Source organism: Phlebotomus papatasi, chromosome 1 (assembly GCF_024763615.1).
Source record: "Phlebotomus papatasi isolate M1 chromosome 1, Ppap_2.1, whole genome shotgun sequence".
Classification (NCBI taxonomy): Eukaryota; Metazoa; Arthropoda; class Insecta; order Diptera; family Psychodidae; genus Phlebotomus; species Phlebotomus papatasi.
Window position 1 is genome coordinate 21,987,674 of NC_077222.1, and position 18,845 is coordinate 22,006,518.

The 18,845-nt window shown below is 39.2% G+C and overlaps 2 protein-coding genes across 4 annotated transcripts; one reads left to right on the plus strand and one right to left on the minus strand.

The window, feature by feature from the left end:
- The first annotated feature begins 48 nt into the window (after positions 1–48).
- LOC129798218 (CDK5RAP3-like protein) lies at positions 49–5,929 on the plus strand. The gene is made up of 4 exons (XM_055841246.1): positions 49–146; positions 207–381; positions 444–1,509; positions 5,635–5,929. The coding sequence occupies exons 1-4, from the start codon at positions 141–143 to the stop codon at positions 5,876–5,878; spliced, it is 1,491 nt and encodes a 496-aa protein (XP_055697221.1). The 5' UTR covers positions 49–140; the 3' UTR covers positions 5,879–5,929.
- On the minus strand, positions 5,889–17,802 carry LOC129798180 (structural maintenance of chromosomes protein 4). Of its 3 annotated transcripts, none has more exons than XM_055841191.1 (6): positions 17,676–17,802; positions 17,407–17,526; positions 17,181–17,332; positions 15,658–17,097; positions 9,850–11,835; positions 5,889–6,296 (listed from the first exon to the last, which is right to left on the minus strand). In XM_055841191.1, the coding sequence occupies exons 2-6, from the start codon at positions 17,486–17,488 to the stop codon at positions 5,997–5,999; spliced, it is 3,960 nt and encodes a 1,319-aa protein (XP_055697166.1). In that variant the 5' UTR covers positions 17,489–17,526; positions 17,676–17,802; the 3' UTR covers positions 5,889–5,996. The 3 variants fall into 3 exon arrangements, with proteins under 3 accessions (XP_055697166.1, XP_055697164.1, XP_055697165.1); XM_055841189.1 differs by having other exon boundaries at positions 17,407–17,511; positions 17,676–17,789; XM_055841190.1 differs by having other exon boundaries at positions 17,407–17,542; positions 17,676–17,789.
- Between the last annotated feature and the right edge of the window lie 1,043 nt (positions 17,803–18,845).

Consider the following 18,845-nt stretch of genomic DNA (forward strand, 5'->3'; position numbering starts at 1 on the left):
CTTTGGAAGCAACGTTCCGGTCTCTGTTTTGTTTCAAATGCGCGTTTCCATGGAAATCAACGAGAAGGCGCTGCCCATGACAGGTGGCCAGGAATTTTGACAACGTGTCTGTTTTTGAGGAGAAAAACCCCCGGAAAACCATGGATGTGAGTGAAAATTCGCATTTTCCATGCAATATAGTTAGCTAAAACTATCTCTAATTCCAGGAACAAGATATCCCTATTGATATCCATACGGGAAAGCTTCAGGAATGGCTTGTCAGTCGGCGAGTCGTGGGGAAAGATTGGCACAAAGCCATTCCAGATATCCGGAACAAGATTAACAATGCCATCCGGGATATGCCTGCCCATGAGGAACTGGTGAAATTGCTATCTGGAGCTCGTGAGTTGATCAGACTAACGTGCAATAAAGCCAGAATTCCAGAAACATGATTTTTCTTCCAGATATCAACTACTTCCATTGCCTCAAGATTGTGGAGATCCTGAAGATGACTGAGGCGGACACGAAGAATGTCTTTGGACGATATGGGAGTCAGAGGATGAAGGATTGGCAGGATGTGGTGAGAAGCTATGAGAAGGATAGTGTCTACCTGGCAGAAGCAGCTCAGATTCTCGTTAGGAATATCACCTTCGAGATTCCGAGTCTCAAGAAGCAAATTGCCAAATTTGAGCAGCTCAGCGAGGAATCCACAAAGAAAGCTAAAGATATGTCAAAGTCCCAGAATGCCATCCGGTCAGAATTCAATACACTCTGCCAGCAGCTGGGTATCAAGGGTGAAAAGATTCGGGCTGAATTGAAAGAAAAAGTTGAGCAACTCCCCAAATTGTACGACGAAATAGCATCCAAGGTATCATCTCTGGACAAGGCAGTGAATCTCTATGGGGAATACTGCAAGAATAGGAATTGCCTGGAGATCATCAGGCACGTGGCAGTGGCAGGGAATTCCACAGTTTATGAATTCCTCTACTCAGAAGCTCCACTCTCCGTCGAAGAAACCCCCATTGACTTTGGCCCAGAGGAAGACACAGCCCAAGAAGTCAATCAAGAAATCGACTTCGGTGAGACAATTGACTTTGGCGAGGGAGAAATCACTCTCCAGACCGACGGAGCGGACGGAGCCATCGATTGGGGCGAAGGAAATGAGACTGTGACAGATCCAGCAGAAATCAACTTCGATATCTCGCTGGAGGAGAGCGGAATTGTGGTGGAGGGAGGTGGACAATCAGGTGGTGTGGCTCGTGGTGAGGAAGCTCTCTCGGTGCTGGATGCACCAAAGTACAGAGATCAGTTTATCGATGAACTCATGGAGCTGGAGGCCTTTCTCAAGATGCGACTGTATGAATTGACAACGGCGTCGGAATCCTCAATGATTTCCCTCTCCTTCCTGGATGAGATCGCCGGACAGGATACAAACACCATTCAGCAGATGATAGTGAATGTGGAAGTTGTCCTGGCCAACACAATGCAGCCCCAGCTTCAGTATTTGCATCAAGTTAAACATTCCCCAAGGTAAGAATAAGAAACAATTTATTTCACAAGTGATAAAGTGCAAAAGACTTTGCGGAATGCTGGAAAAACTGCTCGAACTGCACGGAAAGAGCAATATATTTCCACCTTGAAGCCCCGGGCCGGAGACCATTTTTCTTAACCATTCTTCGCGTTTCGGACGATTTCTCAGAAATTGCTGTTGCCGCCAGCTCTAGAGGCTAAACGGTTAGAGATAGCGACTTGGGACCTTCAGGGGACCCCCCATAAGTCAACCCAAGGATTGTCAACATGCCCCTCATTTTCCTCCTATTCCTCCCCTTCCCCTCCAAAACCATGCTTTTTGAGATACAATAGACTCTCTCTCAATTGGGCATTTGGGGCGAAATGTCATCCCGTTTATCGATAGATTTGGGCGTCAAAGCCTTTGTAAATTCCACAAAAAGCGCTCAATTATAAAGAATCACGATAAAATAGGAAGAATACAGCGAATTTGAGCGAATTAGCTTCATAATGCCCAACGCACAATTACTTTTGTTTGTAAACATGTTTTCAACATTTTCTATGAGAAAGAACGAGATGACTAGATCTCTGTTTCATTCACTCTCATTGAAATGTCAAAAACATGTTTAGAAAACAAGAGTTATTGTGCGTTGAGCATAATTTTAAACGTGAAAATTGTCAACAAAATTTTTCGTCCGATTGAAAATGAGCCGATTGAGTGAGAGTCTGTGGCTCGAAAACATGTGTGAAAATACCTTGAATCATTCCTTAACGGTTTTTCAATGTCAAAGGATAAAAAGGCTCTAGAAGCACATTTATCAGGCGAATGGAGTCGTATTTGGCCTCGTTGGAAAGGTCTTGGAATTTCCGACAAAACTGAACCGGTTCCAATTAGTTTTGAACCGGTAATGCTCCCGATCATAGCGTTCATAATCAATAACTTATTTTCATTAGAATTTCAATTATATTAGACCTAAGTTATTTTGGGCAATGTTTTGAGTGATTTATAAATCCGTTCAAATCGGTTGTGAACCGGTAATGAACCGGTATGAACCGATGAGTAATTTTTGTCTGAAAATCAATTAATCTGAAAATTATTTTGTAGGATATTTCGAGTGATTTACAAATCGGTTTAACCCTTTAAGGACAATTGGAACACCGGTGTCCCAAAAAGAAAATAATTTTTCCTGACTAGCTAGTTATTTTTTTCTTATGTCTGTTCTGTACATAATTGTTAAGTAGAAGGTTGAAGGAATCAAGAATACTTTTTGCAAGTCTCTAGCTATTGGCTATGTAGTAAATATATAAGCTAAAAAATGGCGAATTTTTAAATTCTCAAATTCATAATTGATTTTATTTATTTTTTATACTTCCAATTTTTTTTTTTTTTTTGAGCAAAACCCTTTTGGCAATGAAAATTTCAATACTCATATGTAATATCTTTCATTAAATCGAAAAATATTATTCATTGGTTATTGTCAGAAAAATTACTTAAATTTTTGGGCTATTTTTGTCCCTATCGTTCATAGAAGCACAAAATACACCAAATCAAACTCTGTTGGACTTTCCAAAGTTAGATGTAAGACTTATCATTAATTATGTTTCTCAGTTTAATTTTTATTGTTGATTTTCAGTCCATAAAAAGTGTCTCGTCGTTAAAGAGTTAAGGGCAGAATCACATTGACAGTAAAATGCTCGCCGTAGCCTCACCGTATTTCGTTAATTTACGCATTTTCATTGCAATTATTACGCAAATTCTCCATTACCGTATTACCTTATCTCATACTCGGTGGCACTAGGTGAAAATAATATAAGAAAATTGAAGAAAAAGGAAGGCAATTACGATAAATGGTGAGCAAAAAAAACTGTACGATTTTCTCTTGCAGTTTTTTCTTGGCTCACCGTTTAATACATATTCGTTTTATTTCTTCAATTTTCTTATTTTATTTTCACCTCGTGCCACCGAGTATGAGATAAGCTAATACGGTAATCGAGCAATGAAAATGCATAAATTAACGAAATACGGTGAGCATTTTACTGTCAATGTGATTCTGCCCTAAATCGGTTGAGATCTGGTAAACGGTTGATGCAAAAATACTTTTGAGGGATAGCATCCAAGTCACGACTTCGAGCACTTCGCAAAGCCTGGGACGTTTTTCCACCCCTTTTTTAAGATTGTCCCTTAATAAAAGCTCTACTAAATAATGTCGAGATAAAATCGTGAATATTCTTATGACTCAGATGCATTTCAAAGACACGTTGCAAAAATGTAACGATAATACCTCAAAAACGAGACGACGTTCAAGTTGAGAGATGTTTGATCCATTCGAGTTTTTGTTTTTCAGAATTTTATTTTTTCGGTATTTTGGCTTTTCGGGATTTTTGGCTTTTCGGGATTTTGGCTTTTCGGGGTTTTGTTTTTTTCGGGGTTTTGTTTTTTCGGGGTTTTAGCTTTCCGGGATTTTAGCTTTTCGGGATTTTAGCCCATTCAGTATTTTGGCCCATTCGAAATTTTGGCTTTTCGGAGTTTTGTTTTTTCAGGGTTTTAGCATTCCGGGATTTTAGCCCATTCAGTATTTTGGCCCATTCAAAATTTTGGCTTTTCGGGATTTTGGCTTTACGTGGTTTTGTCTTTTCGGGGTTTTAGCTTTCAGGGATTTTGGCTTTTCGGGATTTTAGTCCATTCAGTATTTTGGCCCATTCGAAATTTCGACTTTTCGAGATTTCGACCCATTCGAGATTTTATCTCTTCCGGATTTTGACTTTCTGAATTTTGGCTTTCGAGATTTTGGCTTTCGGGATTTTGGTTTTTAAGATTTTGGCTTTGCGGAATTTCGACTCATCCCAGATTTTGGCTTAGAGATTTTTTCTTTGCGAGACTTTGGCTTTTCGGGATTTTGTCTTTTCAGGATTTTTTTCTTTACGGAATTTTGCCTTTTCGGGATTTGGGTTTTTGGAATTTCGACTCAACCCCGATTTTGGCTTTTCGGGATTTTGACTTTTAAGATTTTTTTCTTTTCGGGATTTTGGCTTTTAAGGATTTTGGTTTTTGCAATTTGTTTTTTCGGGATTTTGGATTTTCGGAATTTTGGCCTATTTAGGATGTCTGCTTTTTGGTATTTCGACCCATTTAAGATTTTTGGCTATTCGAGATTTTGTCTTTCGGGTTTTTGACTCTCAGACTTTAACTGGCAGCGCATGAAAAGGCCTTCAATATTTAGTATTAAAATTATTTAGGATCTTGTTATAGATAAAATTTGATAAGCTTTCGTTCTATTTTTTACTATTTTTAAGTTTTAAGGATTTTAAAAATTCATTACGTATTTCGTAGACATTTATTTTATAAGAAAATACAGATAGTTATACGAATATTAGTTTTTGTCGAAAAAAAACCGAAATTTCTTAATATTTCATATAAATTTCCAAAATTCCGCGAAATTTCATGATATATCTAAAATTTCAAGATAACTTTTGCACTTAAAACAATGTGCTAGAATAAATTTTTAGTAAATATATAAAGAATTTCTTTAAATTTTCATTTTTTTTATAAAAAAAAATAGTTAAAACTGTCAAAAGGAATCAAAACTGTTTTGCATCGATTTAAGAGTTTCTAATTATCCAAAATTTCGTAATGTTTCATATAACTTCCCAAAATATCATGAAAAAGCCACTTCAGAAATTGAAAAGAATTGGGTAAATTTTTGTGAAACAATATACAATATTCCAAAACTTTATAGTAAAATATGATGATGTATTAAATTTGCCAAATTTCAAAATATTAAATCAGAAATTTCTTACTGATTTTTAAAACTTTTGAAAATTTCATAATCAATGTAATTATACCCTGATATTTGAAACAAATTAAAAATTCACAAAACCATGTAAAATGTTGGAAAACTTAGATTTTTTTTAGTTTTGTTTCTCAGACTTTCAATTAAAAACAAAATTTCGTGATTGGTAATGAAAATTTCCAAAACTTCATAAAAGAATAAAAAAAGAGTGTCTTCAGAAATTCATGTTCCAGTATGGGACAAAATTTCATTTGCCAATTTCGGTAAAAATTTCGTGAAGATTCCAAGTCGATATCTGTAACCGTTTTGCCTCTAAACAAAATTAACCAAATAAAAAAAAACTTGCAACTTTCAGGTACATTGACATCCTGTCGGCTAAAGTGAGGCAGAAGCTGACTGCAATCGACAAACTGAAAGAAAATGAGAATTTGTCCAAGGAGAAATCCGTCAAGTACCACGAGCAGGCAGCCAGTTTGCGTCCGGATCTCGCAAAAGCCATCAGCCACACAAAAATCCTGCAACAGCAAATCGAAACGGACATCTCTAAGCGCTACAAAAACCGCGTGGTCAACCTAATGGGCGGCATCAACACGATCTAATCGTTGGCTGTTTAAAAAAAAATTAAACTCGTTTATTGAAAAATGTGAAAATTTGTTGTTTTGAGTACAGAGAAAGCTTCCTGAAAAAAAATTAAGAATGTTGCTGATTCTATTGCATTTATCTATCTGCTGGTATTTCTCCTGGTACTTCCCCTTGGTCACTCATCCTGAAATCTATTTCCGACGTCCTCATAATGTCCTGAGTCTGAGTCATTCTAACATCCTGAGACTGAGTTACTCTAATAGTCTCTTGAGTATTGTCCTCGGATTCCTGCGGATAGTCCGTGCTGCAGTCATTCTCAACTGCGACAGAATCTGTGCAGTCATTAACTTTGTAAATGCCCACCATCGTATTGGAGAGCTCAAACATGTTAGATCGGAGGGATATGATGACAAACTGAGCATTTTTGGTGCGTTCCTGCATTGAATATATTCCACTTAGAACATGATCAGTCAACCTAATGACTAACTAATCTAATTAAGCCAAGCGATTAGTGCAAACTTAGTATATCAGCCTCTCAATTCAGACAAACAAGACCTTACACTCGCAAACTCAAAAACGACTTTTAAAAAACTGTTTCGTTCGTATTAGCCAAGACACCCATCATTTTTCGGTTTGGGGGCCTTTTTGTGCTAGCCAAGACACAAACTATTTTTCGGGTGATAGTCTGTCAGGCGAACCGTGACACCAACTTTTTTACGGTGAATTTCAGCTCATTTAGCTTCATTTCATTTAGCTGAAATCTATCCGAAAAAGGTTTGAGTCTCGGCTCACAGGAAAGACAATAAGCAGGCAAAAGGTTTGTATATTGGCTACGCCAAAAAACGCATCATGCGAAAAACAGTAAGTGTCGTGGCTAATGAATAGGCCTTTCCGTTATTCTTCTTTTATGCAAAAAAAAAGCACAATGAAACGTGGAAATTTTGACGCGGAAATTAAAACAGCAAAAGAATGCTCAACTAATGTCAAATAGAATTAAACACTTTTTGCCAACACTTCCGCGTTTCAACGTGTTTTCCTTGCAAGAAAAAAATGACGGAAAGGCTTATTCATTAGCCAAGACACCCACCATTTTTCGGGTTTGTGAGCCTTTTGTCCTAGCCAAGACACAAACTATTTTTCAGGTGATAGACTGTTGGGCGAACCGTTACACCAACGTTTTTTCGGGTGAATTTCAGCTAATTTAGCTTCATTTCAGTTAGATGAAATCCACCCGAACAAGGTTTGAGTCTTGGCACACCGGAAAGACTATAAGCCGGCAAATAGTTTGTGTCTTGGCTACGCCAAAAGAAGCATCACCCGAAAAATGGTAAGTGTCGTCGCTAATGAATAGGCCTTTCCGTTATTTTTTTTATGCAAAAAAAAAACACGATGAAATATGGAAATTTTGTCGCGGAAATTATAACAGCAAAATAATGCTCAACCAATGTAAAATGGAATTAAACTAATTTTATCAACACTTCCGCGTTTCAACGTGTTTTCCTTGCAAGAAAAAATGACGGCCTATTCATTAGCCAAGACACACACCATTTTTCGGGTTTGTAGGCCTTTTTGTCCTATTTAAGACACAAACTATTTTTCGGGTTATAGCCTGTTGGGTGAAACGTGACACCAACCTTTTTTCGGGTGAATTTCAGCTCATTTCAGAGCAGTATTCCTCAATAAAGGTTTTTCTTTTCGGTTGAACTGAGCTGAAGTTAGCTGAAATCCACCCGAGAGAAAGTTTGTGCCTTGGCTCACCGGAAAGGCTATAAGCCGACGAGTGATCAATGTTTTGGCTACCCCAAAAGGCCCAAAAGGCGCATCATCCGAAAAATTGTTGGTGTCTTGGCTAATGAATAGGCCTTTCCGTTATTTTTTTTTTCACGCAAAGAAAACACGGTGAAACACGGAAACTGTGACGTGGAAATTATCAGAGCAAAAGTATGCTTCAGCAATGTCAAATGAAATTAACTCTTTCGTCTCTTTTGGGACTCTGAGTACCCAAAGCAGCATATGAATATTTTGTGAAAATCAATGTTTTTTTCAGAACTGATAAAAATCCTATTCTTGTGCATAATTACAAACTGTAAGAATGTCCAAGTGTACGATATTTTTTGTAGGACCTCAATTAATTCCTGAGTGTAGATATTTCTGAATAAAAAAAATGGAGAAATATGGTTCGGTCCAGAAAGAGTTAAACACAATTTGGCAACATTTCCGCGTTTCAATCTTTCCGTACAGAAATAGATCTTGAAAAATTCGAAAATCTATTTGAAGATCCAAAAAAGGGACTTTCGTACTTCTTAATACTTTCGCAAGGTTGCTGATACATCCTGTTCGAATTTCGAACAGGATGTATCAATTTCGAAGTGCTCAAGTGTCAAAATGTGACGGTCTTCACATTGTTGTGAGGAAAAAAAAGCAGAACAACGACGTTTGCTGTTCTTGCCCCAGTATTTAATCACTCCATAATCACTGAGTAACTCTTTTGCCAGCTTTTTAGTTTGATATTTAATAAATTTTCCCCACCTTGTTCGAAAATTTAGTATGAAAATTCGAAATTGAATTTGAATTCTTCGAACTTCAACGACTTTTTGTACAAATAGAGTTCCATTTACCTTTTATCCAAGACACTATTGGACAATCAAAATCTACTTCTATTTGGGCTCAGTGTCTTCTATTCATTAGCCAAGACACCCACCATTTTTCGGGCGATCCACTTTTAGGGCTAGGCAAGACACAAACCATTTATCGGGCCTTTCCGGTGAGTCAAAACACAAACCTCTTTTTTGGTGCATTTCGGCTAACTTTTTTAAGTCTTTCATCTTTTACGCTGTGAAACTCACAATAAAGCCACAACAAGATGCAATTGATTCCTAAACAATATTTTGTCTATTGCACGAAATGAATATGTATTTTTTTAAATTCTTAAGAGGTTAATAATAGTTGAAAATTCGTAAATTCACAGTTTTGTCAAAATTTCAAGACATCTTGTGATTATTTTCGGCAATCAAGTGAGAAAACCATCATTTTGATACTAAATAATCCAAAATTTCATTAAAATTTCATAAAATTTCACAAAATTACCGAAAATTTCATGAAAGTTTCATTCATGTCTTTGCAATTCACCCTTTTGTCAAAATTTCAAGACATCTTGTGATTATTTTCGGTAATCGAGTGAGGAAACCATCATTTTAATACTAAAAAAATCCAAATTTTCATAAGAATTTCATAAAATTTCACAAAATTACCGAAAATTTCATGAAAGTTTCATTCATGTCTTTGCAATTCACAGTTTTGTCAAAATTTCAAGACATCTTGTGATTATTTTCGGTAATCGACTGAGGAAACCATCATTTTGATACTAAAAAATCGAATATTTCATAAAATTTCACAAAATTACCGAAAATTTCACGAAAGTTTCATTCATGTCTCTGCAATTCACAGTATTGTCAAAATTTCAAGACATCTTGTGACTATTTTCGGTAATCGAGTGAGGAAACCATCATTTTTATACTAAAAAATCCAAATTTTTATAAGAATTTAATAAAATTTCACAAAATTTCATAAAATTTCACAAAATTACCGAAAATTTCAAGAAAGTTTCAGTCATGTCTTTGCAATAAATGAATTAGATTCTGGAAATGCAGATCGATTGCATACCAAATCTTTTATTCAAAATACTAAAAATTTAGTCAACTTTGCAAATCTACAGGAAAAATGCAAAGTGAAAGGTGTATTTTGCAAAGTGAAGAGTACCGTTTTGCAAAGTATAAAGCCGAAAACTTGCTTTCTGTGAAAAGTCTCATCTCTTCGAGTTCAGTCTTTGAAAGCTTTGCAAAACTATTTGCAAAGTGCAAAGTGAAAGTTTTTGAAGAACTTTGCAAATTCGCGTTGCAACTCCGGCCAATTCTGTTCAAAATAGCCACAATCCGACAACTTTTGCATGCAGTGCATTACAAGCCGAAGACTGAGAAAGTGTACTCACTTTGATGTAGTGCGCCACAATTGAGACGTTCTTGAAGTCGAGAGCTGCATCAATCTCATCCATGACGTACAACGGTGATGGTTTGTAGTAGTGAAGGGCAAAGACAAGTGCCAGGGAAGAGAGAGTCTTTTCTCCGCCCGAAAGATTGGAAATAACCTTCCAGGACTTCTTCGGTGGTCGCACATTGAACATGATGCCCTCGCTGAAGGGATCCATTGAGTCAACGAGATCAAGTTCAGCATCTCCACCTAGCGTTATCATCTGGTACATCTCTTTGAGCTTCTTCGAGATGATACTGAAGCCCTGCATGAATTCTGTGAAGCGCTTCTTCCTCACTTCGTCGTACAGCGTTCTAAAGTCATTCCGACGCTTCGTAACTTCTTCCAAAACTTGTACGCGTTGCAGGTAGACTTCGCGTTTCTTGTTGTACTCCTCAATAACGGAAAGATTGGGCTTGGCGTTCTTCAGCTTCGTCTCAAGTACATCCAATTCATACTGCAGATCTTGCAGAGTGTGTGACTCCAAATCTTCCTCCGTGTACGTTTTCAGTGGTTCCAGATCGGTCTGATTGGGAATCTCCTGAAGCGTTAACTTCTTGATTTCGTTACGCCAAGCTGGGATCCGTTCATTGATCTCCTTTATTCGCTTCTCTATGGCCTGGAGTTTATCATCAATCTCCACTTTGGCCAACTTACCTTGACTCACTAGCTTCTGAATCTCGGCTATCCTCTTAGTCGTTCCGGAATTCTTATTCTTTGCTTCTGCAATTTGTGCCTGATGTTCTTCAATCATCTTCTTCAATTCTTCAGCTTTCTCCTCCAATTGCTTCCGTTCGTCACTCTTCTCCCTGATACAGTTAGCCGCCTCTTCAATCTCCTCCTCCAGATTCTTAATTTTCGTCTCGAGTTTCTTCCTCGTATGATCGGCACTATTCAAATTCGCCGTCATTTTGTTCACATGTGTTGTCATCTTCTCTATCTTCTTCGTCAACTCCGAAATCTTCTCCTTCACCGTCTTCACCTTTGAATCCGTAATCCGACCAATTTGCCGATTGATTCCAAGAATTTGATCAGAAATCTCTTTGGCAGCCTTCTCCGAATTCGCCAATGTACTCTTCCTCCTCTCAATCTCTCCTTCCAATTCCTTCACCTTCTCCGGATCCGACTGTGTCTCATTCTTCTTCACTTCCTGCCGCTCCACTTGTTCCTTCATATGCGGCAACTGCTGACGAAAACTCTTAATATCCACGAGGTTCTTCTTTTCTAGCGTCTCCTTTGATCGTATCAAACTCGTCAACTCACTAATCTGACGCATCAGATTGCCCTGTTGCTCCTGCAGATAGTTAATCTCCGACTGCAAGCTCTCAGCCTTCACCTGCATCCCTTCAATCTCCTTCCTGGACTTTGGAGTTCCTCCGCCTGTCTTTGTGGCCACATGTTGTCCCATCCTACCACGCATCACTGTCTTTCCTCCTCCAGACATCGTTCCTGACGTCTCAATCACATCTCCTCGCAACGAAACCATCCTATACCTAGTTGCACCGTACGCAATACGTGACGCTTGATCTAGATCGGATGCAACGAGAGTCTCCCTCAGAGCGAAGTAGAAAGCCACAGAAACTCGCGGATCCTCAACTTTGATCAGATCGAAAAGACGCGGAACTCCTTCTGGGTAACTCAACCGTTGATTGCAATACTCCTGCAGATGATTCACCTTCTCCAAAGCAATGAATGTAGCTCGGCCAACGTCGTGCTTCTTGAGATACTCAATGCACGCCTGAGCTGTATCCACCGTATCCACGACGATGTTATCTAGACGACCGCAACAAGTGGAAATGGCCACGTCGTACTTACCATCGATTCCACCCAGATCCCCAAGACGACCCAGAATCCCCGGAATATTACCCGATTGCTTCTGCCGCATCAGTGAATTCACGACTTTGTCCCTCGACTGGGCTGCTTGCATATTGGTCGTAACCTCCTCCAACTAAAGGAAAGGAAAGGCGATGTAGGACTACAGACTACATCCTATCTAACTGAATTTCTAACACTCTTAATTCTTCACAACGTTTCGAGGAGGGACGTCCTCTTCACATAGTTTCGAAATTTGAGGAAGAATCACGTACACGCGGGAAGATTTCGTCGGTTGGCTCAGCAACTGTGCTAACTGCATTTGCTTTGTGTCAGCATTCGCTGTAAGCAACGCATCGCTGCGCAGCGTTTGCAATGAATGCAGACACAAAGCAAATGCAGTTAACACAGTTGCTGCGGCAACCGACGATTTGCTGCTGCACTGCTCCTGGACTTGTTCACTATTTCTAAACTTTGAGTTTACCATTCACCGGACTGGGACAGATTCGAAATGAACAGAACATCCAACCTCCGACGTCGTGATAAAGAGCAAAGGTCAAGAAAGGTCTCTGTTATTCACTCTATTACAATTACAACATTCTATCAGGCCAACGACAGCAAAATCTCCCTGCATTCTTATCAGAAATCCTTTGATTTTGAGCTGGGATTACATATCAGCTTCTGTTCGATCAAACCCGAACTTAAGTATTCAGTAAACGATATAAGATGGTGATGTTAAATCTATCCCTCCCATATCTATAAGACTATAATCATGTCAGTCCTCACATATTCGTCTGAGACGTGGGTTCTCAGCAAACAGAATTGCAAAATTTTAGCCGTGTTTGAGAGGAGGATCATACGACGGATTTTTTTGCCCCGTATATGAGGAGAGACGATTGCGGAGCCTACACAAACGTGAAAGTGTTTGAACAGACTTCCGTTCGATTTGTACGTAATCTCAAGAAATTTCGAAACTCGTTTTCGACTCACTACGAGCCTGGAGAAACGGTATCATGCGTACAATTGAACCAGCAGCCCATGTTTTCCATGGAGAATTAATTTATTATGAAAGTGGTTGAACAGACTTCTGTTCGCTTGGTACGTAATCCCAAGAAATTTTGTTTTGTACACAGAGAGCGACAATCCGAGCAAGTGATTCCCATGAATACCGTGATACCCATGATACGCATGATACAGTTTCTCAAGGCTTGTAATGAGTCGAAAACGAGTTGAAGTGCACATGACAATTGGTTGAGATCAGTGGCAAAGACAATGAGAGCCAGTGCCTCCATAGCTCAGATGGTAGAACATTCGCCTAGATAGCGAAAGGCCTCCAGTTCAAGCCTCGGTGGAGGCAAGAATATTTTCCTGTCTGTCTATTTGGGTTAAATTTGTGGGTTGGGAATATACAAACTTGAGGTATACGAGCGCTACCGAGAGGTAACTGTCGTCAAGCAAACACGCCTCAATAGGCTCCGGTGGGCTGGTCATCTTGTTCGCAAAGATAAGGACTACCTAGCCTGGAAAATCTTTATGGGCGGACTCTATGCTTCGAGGAAACGAAGCCGACCCAGCCTCCGATCGACCGATGCGGCGGCGTGAACCAGAACACCAGCTCATTAAGGACGCGGTATAGGAGAACAGTGGCGCGTAACAGGCCAAGACCAGCAATTGGTTGTAGCGCCGGAGTAAGTAAGTAAATATATTGTAGCCGGACCTTCTATCTTTTGATACCGTCTTAACCTCCTTTCAATCCAAAGTAAAACCGAAAATAACTGTAGTTCTAATTCTAATTTTCAGAAATTGATAATCGCGGATGATTATGACAGGTCTTGTAAAATACTACAATTCTTTAAAACATCAAAACTTCGTGCAACCACCGCTAGAGGCAGTGAAATCGGAAAATCTATTTACAAAATTCCAGAACTCAGGGACCTCTATTGATAGATCACAATCCTTCAAACTCATCTGGCTAGCTTCAGATTATCGGTAGTTGATCAGAATATGTTTTTTCGTTAGCTGAGATTCTTTACAATCTCAGCTTTTGTAGTCACAGGTGAAATCCGACCTCGTCAGATCGGGCCCAAATTTTGGATGTACACGTTTTGACACCCATACATCACGAAAATCATGTGCGCTAGAAATCGATTTTCGTGGACGTCCCGTCCCGTCCCGTCCGTTACATTTCGACTTCTGGAGAGAGAACGGAGAGAGATATCGACAAGCGGTTTTCGACAAAGGTTAAATATCGAGAGGTGGCTAGAAGTTGGTGATGTCAGACCCACCCCCACCCCCCCTTACGCCATTTTGGAACACCAACAAAATTTTGTTTTCTCAATAACTCCGCCCCTATGGCATGGATTGATCTCAAATTTTAGTATGCTATAGCTGGACCTAAGAGCTTTCGATCGATACCAAAGTTAACTCCCCCCTTTGAGCTCGAGAGGCTCTAAAATTAAATTTTCAAACGGTCGTATCTCTGCTTCTAATTATCGAAATTTGAAAAATTTTGGTGTTTTGGAAAGGTCTCGTGGAGCACTACAACCCTTGTGACACCCCAATTTTATCTGATTTAATAGAAGGTCCCATTAATCGAAAAATCGATTTTCGATTAATAGATTTCGAATATTTCGAAAACCAGACGATGCTTTTTCTTTAAATTTTAATATGTTAATTGGGGTCGAGACCTTTCCAACAGTGGGTCGCACTCCTCCCTTGATGTTCCCTGACCCGAGCTATAATCAAAAATATCATGACCGAACTGCATTTTTGGTGTTTCTGAAGCGATATTGACAAAATTTTAGTATAATTATATCTCAGATCATGATCCTTTTAACGATGGGTCTCATCCGTCTCTACCCCAACCCCAACCCACTATATCCGGACCCTTACTATATCTCTATGGACAGGGCTCTATCTCTAATGTTTATTAACCGATTTTAATGAACTTTTTTTTCTTTTGTTGGCCTTCTGCACTTAGACTATTTAAAATAGAAAATGACCAGTGATAAGCCCAGATAAGCTTATGGTAGCTGAGATTCTTTACAGGTGACCTGGAAAGGCGTGAAACTCGGGGTGCTTGCAACTCGGAATGCGTGAAAATTCGATTGTGAGTTGAATTTTGGGGGTAAAGAATCGCGTCGAGTAAACTGTTCTCGGCAGTCGAAATGGATGAAATTGGCTCGATGCGATTCTTTACACCCAAAATTCAATTCACCTATCATAAGCTACCATAAGCTTATCTGGGCTTTTATTTCATGGAATGTATTTTTTTTAGGAAAATAATTTTTTTTACGATAGCCTTTTCATATTCGTGTAAATTCGTTATCGCTGATTTTTATAAAATATGTCAAAGTCCTCGTGAAATTTACTATTTTTTAATATATTCATTTGTTCTCCATTTTCTTTGGTGGATAAATCCATATTCAATCCACGTAAATTTCCTGGGAAATATTCCACACAAAAAATCCACTATACAATGTAGACTCTCTCTCTTTCTCTCAATTGGGCATTTGGGGCAAAATGTCATCCGGTTTATCGATAGATTTGGGCGTCAAAGCCTTTGTAAATTCCACAAAAAGCGCTCAATTATTAAGAATCACGATAAAATAGGAAGAACTACAGCGAATTTGAGCGAATTAGCTTCATAATTAAATGTGAAGTTAACAAAATTTTTCGCCCGATTGAAAAAGAGCCGATTGAGCGAGAGTCTACTGTAAATCCATGGGAATTTCCTTGGAAATACACCATGGAGAATTTCCGTGGATTTATCAAGGAAAAATACTGGAAAATTCGCATGAAGCATATGCATCATGCAAATTTTCTAACGAACGTACGTACGATTCCTGCTCCACTAGCGGCAATCCCGCAAACTTTGAGTGTTCCAAAAAGTTGTTGAGCACTAGAATACCTTTCCAAAACCTCTCTAAAAAACACAAAAAAAAATTTCTGCACTTACATTTGCCCGAAAGCGCTGAAGTTCCACTCGAAGTTCTCCTTCCTTCTTCTTGTTCACTTTTAGTTCCTCCTGAGCCGTCGCTAGGTCCTCCCTGGCCTTTGGCAGAACCTGTGTGACTTCCTTGAGAGCTTTCTCCTTCTCCTGCAGCGTCTTCTCGGCCTCCTCGAAGGCTGTCTTCAGCGAAATGTACTTCCTGGACTCCATCACTTCATTGTACTGCACAGCTTTCAGCTCGGATTCCACAGTCCTCAGGGCAGCACGATCCTCATTGACAGCCTCCTGAAGGCCAATTAATTTATTTTCCAGTGGCTCTCGCTTCTCATTGAGAGCTTTGGTCTCATTTTCCAAGCTGGCCAGATTTGTCGCTAGTCGATCTTCCTCCTTGGCTTTGTCCTGGGACATTGATTCAATTTGTTTGCGACATTCTGCTATTTCTGCCTCAGCTTTTGCCGGCATCTTCAACTGCTCCTCGAGATTGCGCTTCTCCTTCTCCACTTGCGTCATCGTCTTCTTCCGGCGCGTATTTGTTGACTGCATTAAGGATTGGACTTCTGCGTGTTTGCAGGTGACTTTTTCATGTTCACTCTCGAGATTTTCGAGCTTCTTGGTGAGATTGGTAAATTCTTGATTGTCCTTCTTCACAATTCCCTCCAATTCGTGGCGTTCCTCCTTCAGTTTGTCATATTTCTCATTGTGCGCCTTGAGTTCAGTTAGAACGGCATTTTTCTGCTCATCGAACTCCTTGAGGGCTGCCAGTTTCTCGAACATTTTCTTCTGCAGAAGCCGATTCTTGGTCCGGGTCAGTTGATTTTCGCATTTGAGGTACTCCAAGGCATCCTCATAGGGTTTCTCGAGATCCTTAATCTCCCTCTCGGCCAGTTTGCAGCGATTGTGCTTCTCCAGGCGTTCATCATTGAACATCATGACCTTGTCGTTGATCTTCACCAGGGGCTCCTTGTACCGCGTTGTCCCTACGATGTCCTCCAGGTACTCCAGGAGGCCACATTCATTCTTACTGGCATCCACAGTGGCTCCCTTGGGCTTCATCATGGCAATTGATTCCACTTCGCCCTGAAGAATGAGGAAACGATTGTGATCCAGATCAATTCCATGCTGTTTCAGCAGCCTAGCCACTTCCTTGAACTGCACCCGACGATCATTGACCGTGTAAAATGAAGAATTGTCCTTGAAAGCACTCCGGGAAACCACAAAACCACTTTCCGGAAGCTCCTCAAAAGTCCCATCGGGTTTATCTTCAATCTGCTTGAAATGCACAGCTACACAGCAGCTAGTGACATTGGGATGAGCTGCAGAATTGTGCAGCAATACTGAGAGTTTCTTTGACCTAATCTTCTGAGCTCTATAGCCAAAAACGAAGAGCATTGAGTCAATAACATTGCTCTTGCCACTTCCATTTGGCCCCACGATAGCTGTAAAATTCTACAAAAATTCCCACAATCACCCTAGGGCATCCTAAAACACCTGCAAAGCCTGAAAATCCCCCCTAAAAACAAAATCCTTACCTGGTGGAATGGTCCAAGGGTGACTTTCCCCGCGTAACTCTTGAAGTTCTCATTGACAATGTGAGTAATTATCAAGCGAGGACCTTTACTCTCGGCTGAACAATACGGTGGCACCGGTGGTGGAATGTAGATATCCCCTATCCTCGTTCCTCCTGAAATCCCACCAAATCCCCCAAATCCCATTAGAACTGTCTCCCCAAAACCCCAAGAATTCCCGGCAAATTACCTTCTTCATCGTCTGACATCTGCGCCTCATCATTGTCCACATCCATACCATTGGCCATCCTCTGCACCTCGCCAGTAGCCATCCCACTTCAATTTCTCCCGATTTCTGGCCAAAGTAGCTCTGAAAAGCGGAAAAACTGTATAAATCTCAGGGAGAACTTTCACAAATTGAGGTTATGTCATAGCGTCTTTTCAAACATTGCCAAATTCTCGGTTTTTAATCACTCAATTCCAGATTCCCCTACTCAAAATAATGCTAAAGAAACTTACCTTGGCGAGTACTAAAGGAAAATTGCCAATGTCCAAAGAAAAACACAGAAAAATCAATTAAATGCGGACTGTTGTTCGCGGATTACTTTTCACATTTGAACTGAGGAAAACCGTTGGTGCAGCACCCAGTAAACAAGATGTATAGAGAAATGTCAGAAGCGTCCATGGAAGTCTCCAATATTTCTCTGAAGATTCAATTACAAAATTTCAGTTGCAATTTTATTTATTGTTTTTTTGAAAACATTATTAACAAATAAAAAAAAGATTACTTAATTTAATTTAATCTAATTTAATTTATTTCAAAAATCCACAACAAATAGGGTACAACCCTCTTACAATTGCGTGGCGAGAAAAAAGAATTAAAAAAATGAAAAAAAAAACAGAAAAAAGGAAAAAGGAAAGAAAACAATAAATAATAGGAAAAAGAGAAAAAAAGAAAGCAAAAAAAGAATATAAAGTAATCAGTTAAGCCCAGTTTGGAAATGTTTCTGAATCGCCCGTTGACAGCTACGTGCCTCACGGGGGTAATTACATCGATTACATAGATTTATTCTCTATTTTTTATTTCTTTTGTAATTCAACAAAAGTACAAATGAATAATTTTTGCCAGGAGGAGTAAAGCATTTTTAACCATTTCATATTCATTTGGAGAATAATCAATGATCCTTATTATTGCAAAAAATAGTTCAATTTTAATAATTGGAAAAAATATTTTAGGTAGGGGAGACTGGGGCAAAACTTGTCAAAATGCACATTTAATTCCTTCACGAATTCTGAGGAAACTTAAACGTTTTACAATAAGCATATTCTTAATGGCAAATTTTGTCAGTCTTCAGATAATTTGTAAGGTTTTACTCTCGCAAGCGTTAAAAATATCAAATAGACATCTTTTATATAGGAAATTTATTCCTCTACACAGAGGTGTTCAAGAACCATGAAACCTAATAAACGTCAAAATAAGTTTGTTCGGCTTCAAACGGTTATTGCACACTGCACACCTCTGCTCTACAACTTTGTCAAAGATAATTTTTCTCTATCTTAACGAGAAATGTGCTTAAATTGAGCTAATCAATATTCATATTTTCTGTAAGCCAAATTTTCCAAAAATAGGGCTCAAAATTTCATTATTTTTTATTTTACATAATCCTTCCTCGAATCCCTCACAACTTT

Excerpts from the sequence above, each read along its gene's own strand:
- LOC129798218 (XM_055841246.1), top strand. Across the intron at positions 382-443 it reads GAAATTGCTATCTGGAGCTC|ATATCAACTACTTCCATTGC; the intron begins GTGAGTTGATCA and ends TTTTTCTTCCAG. Across the intron at positions 1,510-5,634 it reads CAAGTTAAACATTCCCCAAG|GTACATTGACATCCTGTCGG; the intron begins GTAAGAATAAGA and ends TGCAACTTTCAG.
- LOC129798180 (XM_055841191.1), bottom strand. The coding sequence starts at position 17,488 with ATGGCTACTGGCGAGGTGCAGAGGATGGCCAATGGTATGGATGTGGAC. Across the intron at positions 17,098-17,180 it reads CCCTTGGACCATTCCACCAG|AATTTTACAGCTATCGTGGG; the intron begins GTAAGGATTTTG and ends GAATTTTTGTAG. Across the intron at positions 6,297-9,849 it reads TTGTGGCGCACTACATCAAA|GAACGCACCAAAAATGCTCA; the intron begins GTGAGTACACTT and ends TATTCAATGCAG.